Source organism: Gopherus flavomarginatus, chromosome 6 (genome assembly GCF_025201925.1).
Source record: "Gopherus flavomarginatus isolate rGopFla2 chromosome 6, rGopFla2.mat.asm, whole genome shotgun sequence".
In the NCBI taxonomy this organism is placed as follows: Eukaryota; Metazoa; Chordata; order Testudines; family Testudinidae; genus Gopherus; species Gopherus flavomarginatus.
Window position 1 is genome coordinate 18020346 of NC_066622.1, and position 22921 is coordinate 18043266.

At 41.0% G+C, this 22921-nt stretch overlaps 1 protein-coding gene across 1 annotated transcript in view; it reads right to left on the minus strand.

Moving 5' to 3' along the window:
* Nucleotides 1-2020: 2020 nt before the first annotated feature.
* LOC127053201 (protein SSUH2 homolog) overlaps nt 2021-22921 on the minus strand; it is a 31447-nt gene continuing 10546 nt past the window's right edge. The window contains exons 5-12 of the mRNA XM_050957521.1: nt 21947-22007; nt 20354-20478; nt 19548-19610; nt 17496-17581; nt 11093-11185; nt 9381-9486; nt 8199-8306; nt 2021-2901 (exon numbers count right to left, since the gene is read on the minus strand). Coding sequence (XP_050813478.1) covers nt 2755-2901; nt 8199-8306; nt 9381-9486; nt 11093-11185; nt 17496-17581; nt 19548-19610; nt 20354-20478; nt 21947-22007 — 789 coding nt within the window. The 3' untranslated portion in view covers nt 2021-2754. The remainder of the gene's footprint in view (nt 2902-8198; nt 8307-9380; nt 9487-11092; nt 11186-17495; nt 17582-19547; nt 19611-20353; nt 20479-21946; nt 22008-22921) is intronic.

The window sequence follows — 22921 nt, forward strand, 5'->3', positions numbered from 1 at the left end:
CCTAGATCACAATATCTTGCCACAAATTTGAGGGCTTCAAAATCTAATTCCAAATGCTGTGGCTCAGACCAATATAAAAGACCACCCAAAGCAATATGGATTTAAGCCATAATACAGGAATCTATAGACAAATAGCAGCTGACTCAGTCTGTGAGCCTAATTGTTTGTCTTAAGAACAAATGCCAGGACTAAACTCTACTGTGTACTTGTTAGCAGAAGTCCAGAAACCATGCGGTCCAGAATCTTTGCAAAGTTGATGAAAAATGGGATGCCAGGAAAAAACTGTTTCTGTTTGCATTTGCCTCCCTCTGGTGGGCAGAACTATAAGGGCATGTACCTCTCCTGGCTCTCATCCTCCGTGTGTTACAGTAGATTACCAATGGGATGCTTCTTGTTCTTCTAGAAATCATATTAGACACACCTCCTGTAGAAACTAATTCTTCTGCTGTAACATTACTTTCAAAGGCTGTGGATTTTGCTAAATTTAGAATTTTGAAAAATGGTCCAACCCAATATTGATCCGTTTTTTTTATTTTTTAGTCTAACAAAATTCAAGCCAAGCACCGTGCCTAACCTGCTCCCACATGACCTTGTGAGTGCTATGTGCAAACTGAAGGCACCGATTCTCCCTTGCCTTTCTTCTTTTGTGGTCATTTACACTTACACAGGATAAAAAGCTACTATTCTGATTGGATAGGTATTTACACCCACTTTGCAGAACTGTAAATGAGAATGCAAGGTACAAGGCAGGGGAGAATCAGACCCAGTTTATGGATCTTAACTTGCTAAAACCACAAACATTTCTATGCTGCCCTTGCTGAATTACTTCTCTACACCAGAGGGTAGCCATGTTAGCCTGTATCCATAAAAACAAGGAGTCCGGTGGCACCTTAAAGACTAACAGATTTATTTGGGCATAAGCTTTCATGGATAAGCTTCTCTTCATGTGTCTTTATATAATGCCTGCATCTGTAATTTTCACTTCATGCATCTGAAGAAGTGAGGATTTTTACCCATGAAAGCTTATGCCCAAATAAATCTGTTAGTCTTTAAGGTGCCACTGGACTCCTTTTCTGTCTATACCAGAGACAAAAGGAGACCTTAAGAATAATCAGAGGCACAAACTGTACTGCTCGATACTGATGTCTATCTGTTATTACCACCCAGCAATGTACTCAGTATTGCCAATTCCAACTACTTGAAAACCAGGAGTCAGGCTCCAAAATTATGAAAGTGCCTTAAAATTCACGAGAGACAAGGTGGGTGATGTAACATCTTTTACTGGACCAAATTCTGTTGAGGAGAGAGAGACAAGCTTTCGAGCTACACAGAGCTCTTCTCCCAGTCTGTGGAAGGTACTGAGAGTGTCACAGCTAAATACAAGATGGAATAAATTGTTTAGGGTAAGGAGTTAACATATATTTGAAGGGATAATTCAAGATGAAGTGGCCTGTTAATATGTCTGCAGTCATAAAACAAAGAGTGGGTTACAGATTATTGTAATAAGTCATAAATCCAGTGTCTTATTAAGACCATGATTTTTAGTGTCTAGCAAAGTTATGAATTAAGCTCTCCAGCTTGTTTTTTGAAGGTGTTGTGCTGAGAGGTCGCATATGGAATGATTGTTTTGTAAAAAGTGTTGGCCCAAACCACCCCTTATTCTAAAAAACTTGAATCCTAAAGTCTGGTGTTAGGGATGGGGAGAGGAATTAACCATTGGCACAAACAGCTGGTGAAATTGACCCCTCATTCCAAATCCTCACAGGATTACAGGAATTGCATCAGGATTTGAGTAACATGTCTTTTCTGCTACCCATGGGAGCATGTGCTGGTTTCTCAGGAAGAGCAATAATCTTTAATGGCTGAGAGTTTCAGCATTGACTTCAGTGGGAACAAAATTAAAAATTCCACCTTACAAATACATACAATTCAATAAACAATTCCGCTTTGATCTGCCCACAGGCCTGGTATGCTTCACCTCCTCTCCAGCTGCCAAAAACGTCACACACAATGTACAGGGTGCCTGAAAATGCTGTTTATTCTTATCTGATACTTTCCATACAAGTATTATCACATCAGGCAAACTCCAGTTGGTATTTTAAAATAAAATAGATTTAATAATTTAATATATATAGAAATATGTTATCTGTTACTGTGGGTTATATGTAGTAGCTCAGGGAAATCCTAACAAAGAAAAGAAAAGAATAAAGAACAGAATGCATCAATCATAAGTAGCATAACTTTGAATGTAAAAAAAGGCTGAAAAATATGTAACATTTTAATGGTGAATCATTACAGCAAAAAACAAACAAAACATCCTCAGGTGGAAATACTTTTATGAAGGCCTGATCTTTCCGTTGACCCTAATGAGGCTGAATCAGGCTTTGAGCTACTAATAACATTGGTGAGTATGTGAGTTGTGTTCCTTATTCTCTCTCCTGGTGAGGTTTGTTGTCTTCTTCCATTGACTTCATCTACGCTGGACAATTTACATCCATGCAGTTCCATGGGTAGTAGCACTAGATAAAGCTGCAGAGTAAACAGGACTCAGGAGTTATTACCATCATGTCTTCCAACTGTATCCTGAGTGGGGCCAGATGACACAGTGATTGAAAATACCCAGGTCCTGCCATGCTGTTTCTTCCTCTGGTGCTGACCCTGCTGACGGTGCATCCACAGGACGTTAATATTGCCATTTTAAGTGCAGCTATTGTCTGTTTCACACTGAAGGACTCTGGAAGCATTCCGCTGCCATCATATGATGGTGCAGCCACAGCAGTACCTCTCTGGGTAGTCCAGTGCATACACCTTGTTTTCTAGTCCATAGATATAGTACAGGTACGTCTTCCCTGCGTACAGATAATGAACTTCTGTGATGGGGATCAGCTCAATAGTCTGACGCTAAGAAAAGAAAAAAGCAAATGAAAAACCTTAATTACATAAGGCTGACTCCTCATGTTTTGCCACATCTGAAGAGGAAGAAAGAAACACCTGACATCCCATAAAGAGAGATGCCTTCAACCACCACGTCAGTTGTCAAATGCTCTCCCTCTTCTTCAACAAACTATCCTGTGTGTTTGGAGCTTTCAGCTTTATGCACACTAGAACATTGCAGTGAGTTTATAATCACTTGTGACATTTTTGATTTGGTTCAAAAAGAAGACATGGTTAATACTCAGTAATCCTGAGGGCTAACTGTGTGTCTAGGCCAGACCTCCATGTAGTTGTCTTCCTATAACCATGTTATGACAGTATTATTTTGCTGTGTAAATGTGACTCTTTCACTGTGTAAACAGGTTAGCCAGTCCTGTATTGTCACAGCTCTGTGTGTGGTAACACAACCCACAAAGCATTGCCTCATATATTGCTGGTACATGTCCTGTAGATGCAATTCCCTCTCTCTGACCCCGCAAGGCACTATGGGATAGCTACATGGTTCAGCAGCTTTGTATGAGTAGATGTGTAAACAGTGGACATATGGTTTTCTGGTTAAAAGCCATGAGGGTACAAGTAATCTGTGCTTGCTGTAACCAGGGCAGATAAGCAGGTCAATCATGTTACAAAAGTATTTGCGTACTTGTAGATGGATGAGTCCTTAGCTTCCAGGAAAGTTTCAAATTAAAGGAAATTAAAGACATGTTTATTGCTTCAGAAACTAGGTCTGCATCAAAGCCAGCAATCAGGTAGTTAATGTCTAAACTGGGTCCTCCACCCTGAAGGATACTGACAGAGCTAATTAGAGCTCTTCATTGGTCAATCAGGGCCCAGGTGTGAGTCCCTTATTAACCTAACAACCAGATTCATTTATAAAGAGATCCCGTGGGTCAATAACCAGGACGGCTGAGGGGGAGGGTAGCAGCAAGGCCTGTAGTCTACAAAAGTGACCTTGACAGAGTTAGTTTAGTTTTGGGTGAGCAGGGCTCTCTGTCTGGATTTCTGTGAAGGGTTTACTCTATATAAAACCTTTGCTGGGTTCTTTTGGTTATCTGGGAGTTGCGGCTAGTATGTTTTAACAGGCCTGATGCACAGACAAATACTGTGAGTCATTTCCTGGTTTGAGGGGTGGGGGGGGGGGTGTCGATAGTGGTTGGTTTTTGGGGGAAGGGAAGATTAGGGTAAGAGTACAGAAGTCTAATCTCTAGCACACAGTGTGAATATCCTCAGACAGTCTCTTCTCAGGTCCAACAGAAAAAATGTCTGCGGAACTGCCCATGTGGCAAGAGTACTAAGACTTTTTTTCTTAAAGTGAAGTATATGGACAATAAGCAGCAGCATGGTCAGAGCCACAGATTACAAGCTTTTAGACAATGAGATTGCCTAGAGGAGGCATAGTTTGGTCCATTAAACTACAGTTACAGATTCTTTTCAGCCCCCATTCCATGTAGCCCCATCCCCCTGCTCTCAAATAAAGATTGTTAGGAGCATTTCTACCCTGGCAGCGTGGGAAGAAAGCAACTAAACTTTTTAAACCTTCCCTTTTAATCTAGCTACTCTTGTTCTTTCTATAAAATATTCTACAGTAAAAGACACTAAAGAATCTGCCATTACTACACCGTTGTCCTAGATAGCGCCTATTCTGAATGAGGGAGGGGAAAATTATACTAGAGGATCAGCCTTTTGGCTAAGATAAACTAGTATGTTTTACTATGTGGCGTGTCTCTTATTGGAATACGTTTTCCCCTTGCAGGGCGGGGAGGCTTTAGAGTGCCCTTAGTGGCAGATTTTCTTTTCTCATATCTTTTGTAAAAGAAAGAAGCAGGATGTGCCAATAGTTAGTGCATTAGCCTGGAACTCAGGATACCTGGGTTTAATTCTGTGCTTTGCTACAGACCTTGTGCCTCAGTTTCCCATCTGTACAATGGGGATAATACCACTGCCTTACAAGGATGTTGTAAGGATAAATCCATTAAAGAGTGTGAGGTGCTCAGACACTATGGAGATGGGGCCTATATAAGTACCCAAGATAGCCAAAAGATCATCCTTCTGAGTTAAGGTGCTGGGCTAAGGGACTCACATTGTGAGTAAGGTCACTGTCTGCCACAGACTTCCTATGTGACCTTACCAAGTCACGCAATCTGTGCCTCAGTTTCTTGACATAGAGATACTTCCTTTCTCTTGTCTAGGCTATATAGACTGTAAGTAGGAGGTGTTTATAGGATCCCTACCCTCATGGCTTGAAAGGAGAAAGCAAGTCTCAGTAGCACTGTTCTCTCTTTCTCTTACCCGAAAGAGACAAGGGCTCTGCAGGCTTCCAGACATGTGGATGGGGAGGATGCAAACAAGGGACATGCTGCACAAGACGGTATCCTACTTTCCAGCCCTACATACAACCCAGCATAGTACTTACCAATGTACAACCCAGCAGAGTTCTTGTGAAGTTTAATGCTGACCTTGTTAGCATTAATCCACCCACCTTTCCCTCTTTGCAACCTGATTTTTTTGGAGGGTGGATTCTTGGTGTACTGACCCGTGGAGAGCCCCTTGTAGCAAGAAGAGGTACACAGGGTCTGGGAGCAGAAATATAGAACAGCCATAAATTCCATGCCACTCTCTTCCCCTAATGGAAGAATTCTTAGGAAATGCAAAAGGGCCTCAAGAATATGTTTGGGTACATTTCACTTCTGCTGGAACTCGAAGATTGTGACTCACAAAAACAAAGCATCTTCTAGGAGTTTGGTGCCCTTTTTAGCATAAAGTGTCACCAATGCAGATTGGTTGTGTCCCCTTCAAATGTTGGCCTCACAAAACATTTCCACAGTAGTTCAAAGACAATGGCAGCAAAGACTTGGTGTTCATCTTGAAGGATCAGCATCTTCCTGGGGGGATAGCATGTCAGTAAAGAAGTAGCATTGAGAAAGGCAAGGGCAAGTCCATCAGTTGTCTTTGGAGCATATAGAAATCTGGGCCTAGGGATGTTATCGCAAAGCGTGGAAGAGGTTTAGGAGACAGTGCAGTCCAGCGGCTAGAACAGGGACCTGGGACTCCTGGATTCTATTCATGGCTCAGTCAGTAACTGTGTGAATGTCAGTCTTTTGGGGCGTCATGGCACCAAACTTTATCTAATGCAGTCCCTGGTAGGACACCAGTTGTACCACAGCTGAGATAAGCACTGTAGGTACTTCAGCTCCTAAGACTCTATCACTGGTGGGTTCCCTGTTGCACCTTCAATGCCACACTCTTCCCAGGGCCAAAGACACCCTGACTCTGCCCCACACTCTGCCTAACTGCATCTTCTGATGGTCCTATCACTCACTCCCTCACACCCCAGCAGAAGTGAAAATGCAGTCACAGAATCACCATTAGCAGATTTGCCACACTGGCCCCTGCAGATTCATCACTGCTAGCTGCATGGCCTTGGGCAGTTCACGTAACAATTCTGTGCATCAGTTTGCACATCTGTGAAATGAGTATAGTAATCCCAACCCACTCACACCATGTAAAACATTTTTAGGCTCTGTGCAGAAAGCTGCAGATAACTCACACATGCCAATTAGTGAGTTACCTGGGACAAAATGCTGTTGGGGGACATTTTAATGAATATGTTTCAACAGCTAGAAATAACTAATCAAGTCCAAATATTTCAATGAGGGACCATGCCAGAAAAAAGTCTGCACAGGAAGCTAACACCTCAGGTTAAATGCCTGTTTGCTAACACCTTGAGCTAAATGGCTGTTCACTAGTCTGTAGTGTTTTGAAAGCACGCATTCAGTCAAACCATTTAACTACATAATTCTCTTTAGTTCCATTCAGCCTTGCAAAGATGTACATCTCCACTGGTAGCATTTGTTATGAAAAGACACTGCCATCCAGTGCTGAAGCAAAGCTAATGCAACTGGAATCTAGTTTAGTATAAACTAAAAAGGTAGAGAAGAATGCAATAGCTATGGTAGATTAAGTAATAATCTCCTGCTCTCAGTAAGTAATGATCCTCAGTTGTCCACCCTGATGTGTTACAATTACACACAAAGTCAATGTTCTAAACACAACTAAATGAAGCAAGCAAAAGCTGCCAGACTGTTGTCACGCTGAGCCTGCGGAATGTTTATGGGCACAATATTTACCTCCATCATATGGCCGACTTCATAAAAAGCTGGAATGCCAGCCAAACAAATATGCAGTAAAAGATGTAGAAAAGTGGTAGAACTTTAGCCAAGAGCAAGTGAAGTGCAAAGAATTAAGTAGTGAGGAATGGGCCGGCAGGACGCAGCCCAGACCTAAGTAAACAACACATGGTCTGGGAGATTTGGCACTGGAAGAGCTTCTCGACACCTGCTTTCCCAGGCAGCTAGAGGAGGCATTTGGATGGTGTGTCCCAATCTAGTGAACAAACTGCTTTTGATAGTGAGAAGTGGAGATTATCGCCTTGAATTAATTTGGAAAGCATGAGCTTGCCAAAGAGCTGATTTTAGATTGACAGACCATATGGAAAATTAAACCATTGCCCCTTTAGCTTATTTTGGTCTCTTAATTTACTTTTCTTTTTTAAGGTGGCATTTTTCTCTTTCCAGAGGGAAAAAGCAATATGTACCTGCTATCACTTAGCATTTGCAACCTAATGAAGGCAATAGATATGACTTGATGGAACATAATGGTTATGCAAAATTAGCTGCTAGGATATTAATACAGGGGAATAAAGAATTTATTTGCAGTCACTTTGTTTGGAAAGGGGGAAAAAAGTTTCTCTTGTCTTTAGAACCAAGAGCCATTATTTCCCCTGGGATTTCACTCTGATTTTTAAAGATATCATGCTTTACATCTGCTCAAAAATAATATTGCTTTTAAATGACTAAGATAGTAATTAACATCTAACATCCTCCTCCTCCATCACTGGTTTTAATCAATTCCACGAATAAATCTAATGAAATAAACATAGTCCAAAATTATCAGGAGGTAATACCACATACCTATTTGATTCTCCCCAGCGTATACATCCAAATATCACATTTTTCCTCTTAGTTACAGCATCACACTGGGAGCTTGTGTTCAATTGGTTATGTACTATTACCCCTAAGTCCTTTTCAGTGTCTCTGCATTTCAGGATACAGACTCCAATCTTGTAAGTGGGACCTACAATATGGGTTACTGGCTAAGAACCTGATTCTTTGATTCCAACTGCTGTCAGTGCGTGTTGGATCAGGCACTAAATTCCACAACCTTGGCTGATCCCCACACCTTTTACACATGGCTTCCCTGCTTACCTGCCGTAGAATACGTGATGATGTGGCGAATGCTGTATTATGCTCTGTGATGGCTCTCTGTGAAGCTAGGGAAACCTCTGGTATAGGGAAGTCAATGATGGGATACACCTGAAATTTAAAAAGAAAAGGAATAAAAACCCAACCTGCGTGGCATGAACTATCTGGTTTGTCATTCTGTCAACTCATGCAAGGAGCCAGCTACAGCACAATGAAAACATATTGAATGCCCTTAAATAGTGAAATCATGGATACAGATTTATATTCATTTTACCATAACATTACAGACCTCAGAATGTAATTGTGGCTGGAAAAGAGACTGTGTAAAGATGGCATCTTCCAACTTAGAAGCCAACACTCTTCTCATGCAGTACCACAGCAGCTGAGAGCAGCCGATGTTCTCTAATTGATAAGCCCCAGATTCCAGTTGCAAGGTGGTGATTCCATAGAAAGGATTTCCATTATGGAACTCACTCCCGTCTTGTTCCAACAGAATCCCACCAGTCTTCTGGACTTTGAAGACTTTTTGCAAAGCCTCATTGTCTCACCAAGGCTTTATCTCAGTGTGTTGATGATTTATGGAAGAAGTACTGGTTCTGTGCATTGGGAAGGATCACTGACCTGGTCAATCAGCCAAATGGAAATCTGAATGGATTTTTTTTCCAGAATGATTTGTTCATATCCCTGGAGCTTTGGAGAGACACATTTTTTTTTAAAAATATCTCTCTCTTCCTCTATCCATCTACGTCATGACCATAAATGTTTCCTTTATACCTGTGAATGATGTATGCTTAGGACTGCAGAGGCAATACAGCTCTGAGATAGTGAACTGGATTCTATTCCGCCTCACGCACCCCTGAACTAAATTTTGATTGCAGGATCTTTACTACTGACATGACAGGGTTTATTAAACTGTAAGCATTTGGGGGCAGGGACTCTGTTCAGTTACGTGTTTGAACTGTGCCTAGCACAATGGAACCCTTGGGCATGGCTGACACAATACAAATAAATAATATAAAGAATTAATCTAATTCACAGTTAGTTAGTGGTTTGCTGATCTGGTAGTTATTTTAACTCAAGTCCACTATGTACGAAAGCTGACTTGTGGTAAAGTGGAAGAAAGTCCAGAAATGGGTGTGAGGTAGGAACAATCACTAATTTCCTCCAGCCCTAAGATTTACTCACCAGAACATTTTCATCTTTAAATACATTCTCTCCATTGACTTTACTGAGCAGCTCTCCTGGAAAGTTCAGCTGGTGCTCAGAAACAAATTCAAACACTTTGTTCTTCCTGGGAGAGAAAAAGCATCATAGGTTGTTTATATTACTCTAAACTATTTCTAAACACCTGAGAAAGGTTCTAATGCTTTCTGATTTGAGGACAATATTCACTCTTCACAACCTTTGTGCTCTTCTGCAACAATCTCTTTTCTTTACAACCTCAAATGTTGTTTTTATGGCATGGATGACTCTTGCATTAAAAGATCCTGAAACTAGGACTTCATGGTTAACAGGCTACCTTACATATCCTCCTTCAGAAGCCATGGTTTCTGTTATAATTAATTATTTTGCCCTCCGGCTTGCAAGATAAAGGCTTGGTTACTAAGTAAGGATGACTTCAAAAGGAAGTTATACAATGCTATTGGATATACTGTATATCAGTGGTGAGCAGGCTGCGCGTGGCCCATCAGGGTAATCTGCTGGCGGGCTGCAAGATTGTTTGTTTACATTGCCCATCGACAGGCATGGCTGCCCACACCTCCTAGTGGCCGCGGTTCACTGTTTCCGGCGAGGGAGCTGCGGGAAGCGGCAGCCAGCTCCAAGAGTAGACATACGTATATCTCGTGTGTATACATTATTATAACATGCCTTACTATGTCACTCATTGCCTGAAGGACTACATGTCTTGAGGATTTAGTGATGAGAAAATAGAGCTTCCCATCTCAGGATCAATGCCCAGAATGGTAGTGTGATCCAAATTTGTTTCCATCTGTTGGCTATGTTGCATCTTGTGCCAAATAAATGTGTAGTGCCAGTCCTTTTCTTTAGTAGTCTGGTATGCGTTTCATAAAAATCATCGGCACCACTTGGTGGCAATTTCTGATTTAAAGGTTGTTCCAGGGATGAACTGAAATGAATTTTTGAGAAGCAAAGTTCTTAAAATGATGGAGCTTGGGCATCTGTTAGAAAGTATTTTGGGATATGGGTCAGCAGGAAATGTGTGGCTTTTAACCAAAGCTCACAACCTGAGATGCTGTTAGACTCTTCTGTTACATCTGGCTCCAAAGCGCCCAAATTAGAAGTGCTAACACTGGAGCCACAACAGAGGGAACCAGCTTTTTTCTGTAGCATAAACCCTGGTACATGGGGTTCAGCTGCTAGACTCAGATGTCACTACTGGCACTGAGCCACTCAAATAACAAGTGTTAATAGCAAAGTGCTAATGTCATCCATTCTGCTCTGGCTGGTAACCCAACATTAACTCAGACTCGATAATTCATTTCACTCTCTGCACAAAAGAGATGCTTCCAACTGTGAGATGCCTCTGATTACAGGCATCTTGGTTCAAGTGCTGGACAGGAACTCCAGAGTTCCTCGGTTCCATTTCTGACTCTGTCACAGACTTCCTTTGTGACCTTGGGTAAGTCATTTCTCTCTCTGGACCCAATCCATCTCCCGCAAAAATCAATGAAAAGACTCCCACTGACTTCAATGAGGGTTGGAGCTGGGCCTGTGCACCTCAGTTCCCTATCTATAAAATGGTAATAAATATATTTTTTTAATCTGTGTCTAGCTCTTATTACCTATCTTGCATAATAAGGCCCAATCTTGGTTGGAAATTCAAAGTGTTGCTGTACAACATATAATAACTACAACATTCTTCCCACTCTACTTACCAGGTTATTATCAGCTGTATGAAATGTAAGAGCTTTTTCTCTCCCTGGCATGTCATACAGGTTTTGTTGCCCCGTCCAGAACAGGTGCTGCACCTTTTAGAGGCAAAAATAAAGGTTTGTGTCAATAGCAGTTAAATGGTTGAAGTTTAACGTTCGAGGAATCTGGAGGCTCAGCCCCTACAATGTTTTCAGTGTTTGGTTTGTTTCTTTTCTGAGCCCATCTCTGTAAGGCAGTAAAGAGGTTAACAAAATTATATGCGGTGGGTGTACTTCTTTCATTACTCTGTGAGGCAAGGGATTTGTATTTATTGTATAAACTGAATGACTAATACTGCCACAAAGACTGTTTGTAAATGTGGAATTAGTCAAAGAAATTATTTGTGCATCTAATTAAGGATAATAACCATTTCCCTACACAATTGTAGACGGCTGAGTGTCCCTTTCGAGACACTGATATCTCTGCCGCTAACAGATGCAGGAGGCATACGCTTCTGCATGGAATATTTTGATTGCCTCAACACAACTCAGATTAGCAGCAGTTAATAACTGATTCATTGAAGCTCTTCAAGCCTTCATTAGCCCCAGTGGATTCATGCTTTACAATTACTGCCATGATTATCCACAATACCATCTCTGTTATTTTAAACCTAATGGAGCCAAATAAGCAAAACAGTTTAGCACAGTGGCTTTTTCGGTATGTCACTTAAAGATCATTTTTAAACCTGTTAAGTTTGGTGTTTGGAAAGGCAACAGGGTAATAATTCTCCAAGCTGCACTCGCTCTAAACACTGTTAAACCTAAACAGTGTTCTGTAGAAATGTAAGCCCTGAAGCAAAGCCCACAGAAGACAATGAGACTCTTTCCACTAGCTTCAGTGGACTTTTTGATCAGTGCCACAGGGCTATTAGAATTGCTTGGGTCCATTCTCTCTTCCTTGTTTAAGCATTCGTACTGTGTCTGTTAAAAGCTGAAGGCAGTATTGCCAACTCTCATGACGTTACCAGAAGCCTCACGGTATTTGGTGTCTCCATGTCCTCCAGGTATGAGAATCTTAGGTTTCTTCTTTCTGGTTTGTTTTGATTTTTTTAAAATACGTTTCTCTGGTTGCAAACTAAAGTAGGGTTACCATATGTCTGTATTTTCCCAGACATGTCCAGCTTTTTAGCCGCCCGGGGGGATTTTTTAAATATATAAAAATGTCTGGAAAATATGGACATATGATAACCTTACCCACTGCCCCTTTCTCCTCTTCCTAATGTCCAACCTAAACCACCCTTGCTGCAGTTAAAGCCCATTGCTTCTTGTTCTATCATTAGAGGCTAAGGTGAACAAGTTTTCTCCTTCCTCCTTATGATACCCTTTTAGATACCTGAAAACTGCTATATGTCCCTTCTCAGTCTTCTCTTTTGCAAACTAAACAAACTCAATTCTTTCAGCCTTCGTTCACAGGTAATGTTCTCAAGACCTTTAATCATTCTTTTTGCTCTTCTCTGGACCCTCTCCAATTTCTCCACATCTTTCCTGAAATGCGGTGCTCAGAACTGGACACAATACTCTAGCTGACGTCTAACCAGCACAGAGCAGAGTGGAAGAATGACTTCTTGTCTCTTGCTCACAACACACCTGTTAATGCATCCCAGAATCACGTTTGCTTTTTTTGCAACGGTGTCACACTATTAACTCATATTTAGCTTGTGGTCCACTATGACCCCTAGATCTCTTTCTGCCATACTCCTTCCTAGACAATCTCTTCCCATTCTGTATGTGTGAAACTGACTGTTCCTTCCTAAGTGGAACACTTCACATTTGTCTTTGTTAAACTTTATCCTGTTTACCTGAGACCATTTCTCCAATTTGTCCAGATCATTTTGAATTATGACCCTGTCCTCCAAAGCAGTTGCAATCTCTCCCAGTTTGGTATCATCTGCAAACTTAATAAGCGTACTTTCTATGCCAATATCTAAGTTGTTGATGAAGATATTGAACAGAGCCGGTCCCAAACAGACCCCTGTGGAACCGTATTCGTTATACCTTTCCAGCAGGATTGGGAATCATTAATAACTACTCTCTGAGTATGGTTATCCAGCCAGTTATGCACCCACCTTATAGTAGCCCCATCTAAGTTGTATTTGCCTAGTTTATTGATAAGAATATCATGCGAGACCATATCAAATGCCTTACTAAAGTCTAGGTATACCACATCCACCTCTTCTCCCTTATCCACAAGACTCGTCATCCTATCAAAGAAAGCTATCAGATTGGTTTGACATTTGTTCTTTACAAATCCATTGTGGCTATTCCCTATCACCTTACCACCTTCCAAGTGTTTGCAGATGATTTCCTTAATGACTTGCTCCATTATCTTCCCTGGCACAGAAGTTAAACTAACTGGTCTGTAGCTTCCTGGGTTGTTTTTATTTCCCTTTTTATAGATGGGCACTATATTTGCCCTTTTCCAGTCCTCTGGAATCTCTCCTGTCTCCCATGATTTTCCCAAAGATAATAGGCAGAGGCTCAGATGCCTTCTCTGTTAGCTTCTTGAGTATTCTAGGATGCCTTTCATCAGGCCCTGATGACTTGCAGGCATCTAACTGTGATTTGCAGGCACCTAAAGTGATTTTTAACTTGTTCTTTTTTTAATTTTATCTTCTAAACCTACCTCCTTCCCATTAGCATTCACTATGTTAGGCACTCCTTCAGACTTCTCGGTGAAGACCGAAACAAAGAAGTCATTAAGCGTCTCTGCCATTTCCAAGTTTCCTGTTACTGTTTCTCCCTCCTCACTGAGCACCCTGTCCTTGGTCTTCCTCTTGCTTCTAATGTATTGATAAAAAGTTGTCTTGTTTCCCTTTATTCCTGTGGCTAGTTTGAGCTCATTTTGTGCCTTTGCCTTTCTAATCTTGCCCCTTGCATTCCTATGTTGTTTGCCTATATTCATCCTTTGCAATCTGTCCTAGTTTCCATTTTTTATATGACTCCTTTTTATTTTTTAGATCATGCAAGATCTCGTGGTTCAAATATAGTAACCCTAACTAAAGGCTCAAAAACCAGAAGATGAACAAACAGAATGCCAAATTTAATATTTTTAAAAAAAATCATGATTTTTAAGTCAGCTCCATGATTCTTGGGGTGTGACTCCTGATCTCTGAACTTTTGAGGTTGGCAGTATTATGTAGGAATAAGCATATTGTCATAAATTATCTTAAAATTCAAGGGAGGAATAAAGGACTTTCTAACAAATTAAAGAAGAAACAATTTCCAGTTTACCTTGAATTTAATATTTTTTAAGAGATCTTCATGCTGGTGACATAGAAGACTGCAAAGCTTGGAGAACGAGGTCATTTAGGCACTGGTCCTACACTGAAGAGACAGGTGGAGTCCTACTGACTTCAGGAAAACTGGTCATAAGGTTCCTGACTTTGCCCCTTTAATGTGCCTCAGCCATGACCAAAAATATCCTGGGCCAGTTCCTCAGCTGGTGAAAATTATCCCAGGTAATAATCATAGAATCATAGAAGATATGGGTTGGAAGAGACCTCAGAAGGTCATCTAGTCCAACCACAACCAAACCATCGCAGCCAGGGTTTTGTCAAGCCGGGCCTTAAAAATCTCTAAGGATGGAGATTCCACCACTTCACTAGGTAACCCATTCCAGTGCTTCACCACCATCCAGGTGAAATAGTTTTTTTCCCTAATATCCAACCTAGACCTCTCCCACTGCAACTTGAGACCATTTCTCCTTGTTCTGTAATCTGCCACCACAGAACAGCCTAGCTCCATCCCCTTTGGAACCCCCCTGCAGGTAGTTGAAGACTGCTATCAAATCCCCCCGCAACTCTTCTCTTCTGCAGACTAAATAAGCATAGTTCCCTCAGCCTCTCCTCATAAGTCATGTGCCCAGCCCCCTAATCATTTTCATTGCCCTCCATTGGACTCTCTCCAATTTGTCCATATCATTTCTGTAGTGGGGGTCCCAAAACTTGATGCAATACTCCAGATGTGGCCTCACCAGTGCCTAATAGATGGGAATAATCATTTCCCTCAATCTGCTGGCAATACTCCTACTAATAGAGCCTAATATGTCATTAGCCTTCTCAGCAAGAAGGGCACACTGTTGACTCATATCCAGCTTCTTGTCCACCTTAATCCCCAGGTACTTTTCTACAGAACTGCCACTCAGCCTGTCAGTCCTCAACCTGTAGCAGTGCATGGGATTCTTCCATTCTAATTGTATGACTCTGCATTTGTCCTTGTTGAACTTCATCAGATTTCTTTTGGCCCAATCCTCCAATTTGTCTAGGTCACTCTGGACCCTATCCTTATCTTCTAGCGTATCTACCTCTCCCCCTTAGTTTAGTGTCATCTGCAAACTTGCTGAGGGTGCAATCCATCCCATCATCCAGATCATCAATGAAGATGTTGAGCAAAACTGGTCCCAGGACTGACCCCTGGAGCACGGTACTTGATACCAGCTTCAAAATAGACATTGAGAGGTTAATCACTACCCGTTGAGCCTGACAATCTAGCCAGATTCCTATCCACCTTATAGTCCATTCATCCAGCCCATACTTCTTTAACTTTCTGGCAAGAATACTGTGGGAGACCTTATTGAAAGCTTTGCTAAAGTCAAGGTATATCATGTCCACCGCTTTCCCCATATCTACAGATCCAGTTATCTCATTATAGAAGGCAATCAGGTTGGTCAGATGTATCCATGTTGACTGTTTCTGATCACCTTCCACTCCTCCAAATGCTTCAAAATGGATTCCTTAAGGACCTGCTCCATGATTTTTCCAAAGACAGGGGTGAGGCTACCCAGTCTGTAGTTCCCCAGTTTCTCCTTCTTCTCTTTTTTAAAGATGGACACTATATTTGCCTTTTTCCAGTCATCCGGGACCTCCTCTGATCACCACGAGTTTTCAAAGATAATGGCTCTGCAATCACATCAGCTCACTCCCTCAGCACCCTCGGATGCATTGCATCCGGCCCCATGGACTTGTGCATGTCCAGCTTTTCTAAATAGTCCTTAGCCTGTTCTTTCACCACTGAGGTCTGGTCACCTCCTCCGCATACTGTGCTGCCCAGTGCAGCAGTCTGGGAGCTGACCTTGTCTGTGAAGACCAAGGCAAAAAAAGCATGGAGCACTTCTGCTTTTTCTACATCATCTCTCACTGGGTTGCCTTCCCCATTCAGTAAGGGTCCCACACTTTCCTTGACCACCTTCTTGTTGCTATCACACCTGTATAAACCCTTCTTGTTACCCTTCACATCCCTTGCTCACTGCAACTCCAATTGTGCTTTGGCCTTCTTGATTATATCCCTGCTTGCTCAAGCAATATTTTTATATTCCTCCCTAATCATCTGTCCAAGTTTCCACTTCTTGTAAGCTTCCTTTTTGTGTTTAAGACCACCAAAGATTTCTGTGTCAAGCCAAGCTGGTCACCTGCCATATTTGCTATTCTTTCTGCACATTGGGATGGTTTGGTCCTGCGCCCTCAATAAGGCTTCTTTAAAATACAGCCACCTTTTCTGAATTCCTTTCCCCCTCATATTAGCCTCCCAGGGGATCCTGCCCATCAGTTCCCTGAGGGAGTCAAGGTCAGCTTTTCTGAAGTCCACAGTCCGTATTCTGCTGCTCTCCTTTCTTCCTTTTGTCAGGAACCTGAACTCAACCATCTCATGGTCACTGCTGCCCAGGTTGCCACTCACTTCTACTTCTCCTACCCAGGGGCGACCCCAGGAACCAATGGAGGAAGCATGTGCCTGGGGCGGCGCATGCTAAGGAGCGGCATTCCATCCATTCTTGGGGTAGCACATTCTGGGCTGCTTTTTTTTGTTTTGTTTTTTGCTTGGGGCAGAAAAAATGGTAGAGCTGGCCCTCCCCCTACCAATTCTTCTCTGTTTGTGAGCAGCAGGTCATGAGGAGCACCACCCCTAGTTGGTTTTTCCAGCACTTGCACCAGAAAGTTGCCCCAACACTCTCCAAAAACATCCTGGATTATCTATGCACTGCTGTATTGCTCTCCCAGCAAATGTCAGGGTGACTGAAGTCCCTCATGAGAACCTGGCCTGTGATTTGGAAAAATTTGTTAGTTGTCTGAAGAAAGCCTCATCTACTTCATTCTCCGGGTCTGGTGGTTTATAGCAGATGCCCACCATGACACCTTGTTGCTCTCACCTCTAAACTTAACCCAAAGACTCTCAACAGGCTTTTCTCCAGTTTCGTACTGCAGCTCTGAGCAATCATACTGCTCTCTTACATACAGTGCAACTCATCCACGTAGAGAATCTGCCTCTCTGTGAACAAATGAGGATTAGATTTTTTTTTCTTAATAAATGAAATTATTCTAGAAAATAATCTAAATGGAGCCATGGTGGCAAAATGCCAATGAGCCCACCTTACCTTTTACGTCCAGTTCCTGAACGCATCTTGCACCGCTTTTGCTGTTTTTTCCTGTGTCTGGCCCCACTGCACGTAACACATCTCATCTAAAAATGCACCAGAGAAATAAAATATGCCCTCCCTGATACTAGAAACAACCATGTTTTCAGATTTGTCTTGCATACTATCTTTATGCTTTCTAACCACAACCCTGCTCAGTCAAATTTCAGCAAAAAAGAAGTTATGTTAGATATGTGCTTTGCACAATGTGATAAATCAGAGGGGGGATAGCTCCCTTTTGTGAACACCCAGCCAGCCAGTTGGCTATGGAATCCCTCTTGGTGGTGGTTCTCTACTTGCTTTACCTGTAAAGGGCTAACAAGCCCACAGGTAAAAGGAAAGGAGAGGGCACCTGACCAAAAGAGCCAATGAGAGGGTTAGAATTTTTTAAATTAGAAAAAACCTTTCCTTTGTCTGTGTGTTTGTTTTCTGGGAAAGAGGAGAACAGGGAGCAGTTAAACTGTGAGAAGCTTTAAGCCAAGTGTGAAAAACCATCAGATCATACCTAAAGGTTGCTTATCTTAAACCCCAGAAATGTAAGTAAATTAGGGAATATCTAGGAAGACGCGATTAGGGTTATTTTTTATTTTTTTAATTGGCTTGTGGACTCCTCTGTGCTAACCCCTGATGCTTTTGTTTGCTTGTAACCTTTAAGCTGAACCTTAAGCGAGTTGTCTTGATGCTTAATTTTTGTAATTGTTTCTTTTAAGATCCAGCAAAAAGCCTAAGTTCCAAATGTCCTTTCTTTTGTGGTTTAATAAAATTTACCTTTTTTAAGAACAGGATTTGATTTTTGTGTCCCTAAGAGGTTTGTGCATATGTTGTTTAATTAGCTGGTAGGAACAGCTGATTTCCTTTGTTTTTTTTCTCAGCTCTTCCCAGGAAGGGAGTGAAAGGGCTTGAAGGTACCCCAGGGGAAGGAATTCTCAAGTGTTCCTTCCTGAGTTCTCAAGGGTTTTTTGATTTGGTTTGGTTTTTTTGCACTTGAGTGTTTGGCAGCATCTACCCATCCAAGGTCAGAGAGAAGCTGTGACCTTGGGAGTTTAATACAAGCCCTAAATGGCCAGTATTAATTTTTAAAATTCTTGCAAGCCCCCACCTTCTGCACTCAAAGTGCCAGAGTGGAGAATCGCCTTGACAACAATAATGTGGAAAATAGAAGGTTGATTAAATCTCAGTGCCTATGAAAGTGGGCTGAATAGGTGTCTATTGGTCAAATTTACCACTGGTATAAATGAGATTGGAATAAGATTAAAAGTATTTTATATTATATACACATTTTTGCACATATATTGGTGTATGTAATTACTAGCAAGCTGCTTTGCAGACACATTTTTGTAAAATCGGACTAGATTTAGCTAAACAGTATGCTCTGAGTACTGTGAACAACAATATGTGTTCTGTTGCTGGGAACTTTTATGCAGGATGAGCACATTAGACAGAGAAGGCCAAATGCACAGCTGGGAACTATTCAGTCAGATTACTCTTGCACCTAAAGTTAAGCATATGGCTTGCTGGATTGGGGACTCATTTCCACTGAGAAATTTCAAAACTACAGTCTGAGCAAATGTGTTGATGGATTTACTGTATTGTATGTTTAGGATTCACACTCGTTTGATTGCATGCAGAGTGAAATCTACTCTCAGACAAACCAGTGTAATTCATTGGCTAGAGAGGAGTAAGGTATTATAACTCCTGAGGTTGTCTATCTACTGGAGTGAATTTCCAAATAGGATTCTTTTCATTCATAAAGTTCACAATCCAGATTCTGTATATGTGGATCCCTTGATGTCAATAGGAAGTTTGGGTGTACAAAGAATGCAGGATCAGGCTTTTACTATGCGAAGTTTGGAAGTAAACTGATTTACCACCCCTACACACATCCTGAATCCTCCCCACTTATAAGTGCAGTACCACTACATTAAGTGCTAGATAAGATATCTGTGAGTGAAGCACTCAAATGAAAAGTATGGAATTAGGGACAGTCTTGAAGAAGTCATAACTGCTACTTACCCTGCCTGCACCATGGCAAGCGCTGCATTTGTGTCGGCCACGACCCTGGCATTTGTGGCATGCCTGAAATCAAAATATTGCTCATGTATAAAGTTACCAAGATATTCAGAAACATTAACATAGGATTACGCAATAATTTTACATCAAAAATACTCTAGTGATGGTATTTTACTCCAATCAGACAGCATCAAATAGAGTAAAACCTGCTTTAAAAGACTACTAAAGGAACCATCAATAGTATATTATTTAACAGAGGAGAATTTCTAATTAGACCTACCAGAAAAATGGAAAATATTTTCTGTGCATACTTTTGCTGAAATTTCTTTTTTTTAATCAAAATTTTACTTACAAAAAATTAAACTACCCTTGGATGTGGTCAAAAGAGGAGGGAGATGTCATGAAAAAATATTGGAAAAGCTTCTGCCAGTTTTTGTCATTATTAATAAAAGAGGGAGGGGGAGGAATATCACCCTGCACCATTTCTTATAAAGCTTAGAGCAAAATTTGTACCCACACAGCTGGAAAAAAAAGAGTAGTCAAAAATAAATTATACTTATTTGCCCACATATTTATAGAGAGTATGTGTGTGTGCGCACGTGTGTGTGTGCGCGAGCACATGCACACACTATTTTCATATGAAATCCATAAGATAAAATTACAAAACTAACACTAAAATTTATTGAGAACTCTACCCTCCACAACCATAAATAACCCATTAGATCTTTGGAAGGCTCATCTAAATGAATGTGTCCTACTTAATAACACACTTTGCCCTTGATTTTTAACTGATCCATAGACTGAAATACCTTGACTAATGAAGAGTGAGGTACTCGGAACTTCTTTGTATCATCTTGAAACATTGGCGGCGCCTGGACCTTAATATCCCATGGCCGAGGAGAAGCGCCATTTTGTGGTCCATCTACCAAATTATCTGCATCAGGAAGAAAACCTTATATAAACCTTGGTCGAACGTTGCCCTGCTGTATATGTTATTGGAAATGAGTCTGGTGTTCTCCAACCACTTCCCAATGGAACACCAACAAGCCTCACAACTGGCAGTGCACCACAGAGTGCTCTTATTGGCATTCTCAGCAAAGGATGCAGACTGAACTGCCTACTCTTTCTCTGGTGTAGACTTTCTTACTGACTCCTTCAACTGCCTCTCACGGAGTCCAAGGCCCATCCTAGTCAGGGTTCAGGCACATTGTTCAAGGAGTGCAAGGGACTGTTATCTCTGCTGTACCTTTCTTCTGGATAAATAAAAGAACTTCACTCTCTAGGGCTGTCAATTTAAAATCTTTCACAAGCACCACGGTATATCACACTTTGCAGGAAGTTATTACTATAGAGGCAATCTGCTTTTTCTAATGGAAATAATGTCACCGGCTTCCAAGACCCTTAACAAAATCCTCACAAAATGGGAATAAAATGAACCTAAGTCTATAAAGGAAAGTCCTCCATCCACAATGCTCTCTTCAAAGTCCCTCAGCTGCTTCATATAATAGGTCATGCCAATCACTTCAGCCTGAGTGTATTACTTCTCTTAGAAACCCATCACACCTCACCTTTGCAAGACAGACCTCATTGTGTCCTTGACTTCTCACAGGCAGCTCTCTTTTTACTCATTAATTTTTTTTTATTTTTTTATCACACATACTGTAATCTGACAAAAACCTCTTTAAAGTAGTCAGATAAAGCTTATTTTCTTGGTTTAAAGTCCCAAGTCTTTAAGTACTGCAGACAGTTGAGAGAACCCGTGCAAAAAAAATGAATTAAATCTGACTTTAAATTGAAATAAAATAATTTTAAATGTTAAAATTAAGTTAATGATCTAAGCAGTGAATAGCAGAGCTGAGACAGCTTCCTATCCACCTGCTACAATATTCAGGCATTACATGGGGTCTCTGAACAGAGTATGATTTTTCAATGTGTATAATATGTACCCTATTATAGACGGGTGCAAAACAAAATCCCAGGTCTGACTATCCTTCCCCTAAGCTTGGAGAGAGATCTGATCCATTTCCTCATCCAAACTCTTCATTTTAGGTCCGTATCTTACAGGTACTAGCAGAGGATGGTCTTGTGTGAGATGGTCTAGTGAAAGAGGAAGAATGTTCTAGTCGTGCGGACACCATAGACTTCATCTGTGACCTTGAATAAATCACATATTCTCTCTTAGACTACATGGGTACTTATTAGGGGCGGCTAGCACATGTCAGCTCTCTCTGCTGCCCATGCCACCTTGGCTACGCTATTATTTTCAGTGCAATAGTTCAATGAGAGCTAGCATGAGTATGAGCTGGGAATCACACCCCTAGCTCCAAGTATACACACAGCCTCAGTTATTCAAGCATTTCCTGTTTGTCTCATTTCAAATTGGTTATGTGGCAGTTACTCACTAGTAAAAGGTTGAAAAGTCCATTCACTTAGCCTTGATTCATGATAGGTCTCCAGTCTATACTAGAAAAGAGAAATAATCATGCAATCAATTATCGTTAAGAGAAATTGTATTAAGCCATCATAGAATCATAGAATATTAGGGTTGGAAGAAATCTCCGGAAGTCATCTAGTCCAATCCCCTGGTCAAAGCAGGACCAACACCAACTAAATCATACTGGAGAACGTTTCCATTTCAAGTTTTTACAAAAAGTTGAGGGAAAAATTGGCAAGGACATTCACTGAATCATTTGACTCAAAGATAGAGCTCCATCAACTATTTATTTATTTATTTAAAGAAGTAGACTAGCAAATACAAACGGAAAGTCTTTTATTCATGGGATTCTGTTGCTTGTTTACTCAGGAATGTTCAGATAACCGCTAGAAAGTTTGTGAATCCCAAAAGTTGAACAGCCTCGTATAAATGGTTATTTGTCTAAAATTTCCTACAAAAGGTGCAGTATTTACGATTTCCTAGTCATCAGTTGTCAGTTATAGTCTAGTCTGAAAGGCTTCAGAAAACCAACTGGGGAACAGAAACAATACCATGTGACTTGGATGAACTATCACTCAACACAACTGATGCTGTGTTCACAAATGAAGAACTAACAGGCCATAGGCTAGAAACTCTTGATTCTGAATATTTAGTGAATACTTCCAAGTTATTAGTGACCTCGTACCTCATAAGTCTCGTGTGAACAGAAAAAAAGGCTAGGCTGGCAATAAATATCATTTTAGTGAGTTATTCAATGAACTCCATTGAGAATACAAAGAGTTTTATCTATTGGGATATTTGGTGTCTTGTATTTCTCTTTTTAAAAGCTCTAAAGCAAGAAGAGTTCAATTATATATTAGAACTTGCTGTAGCATAACATTTTTGTTCTATTTAACAGCTATGCTTGTCCCATTGTATATGTATTAGAAAGTTGAGTGATCCA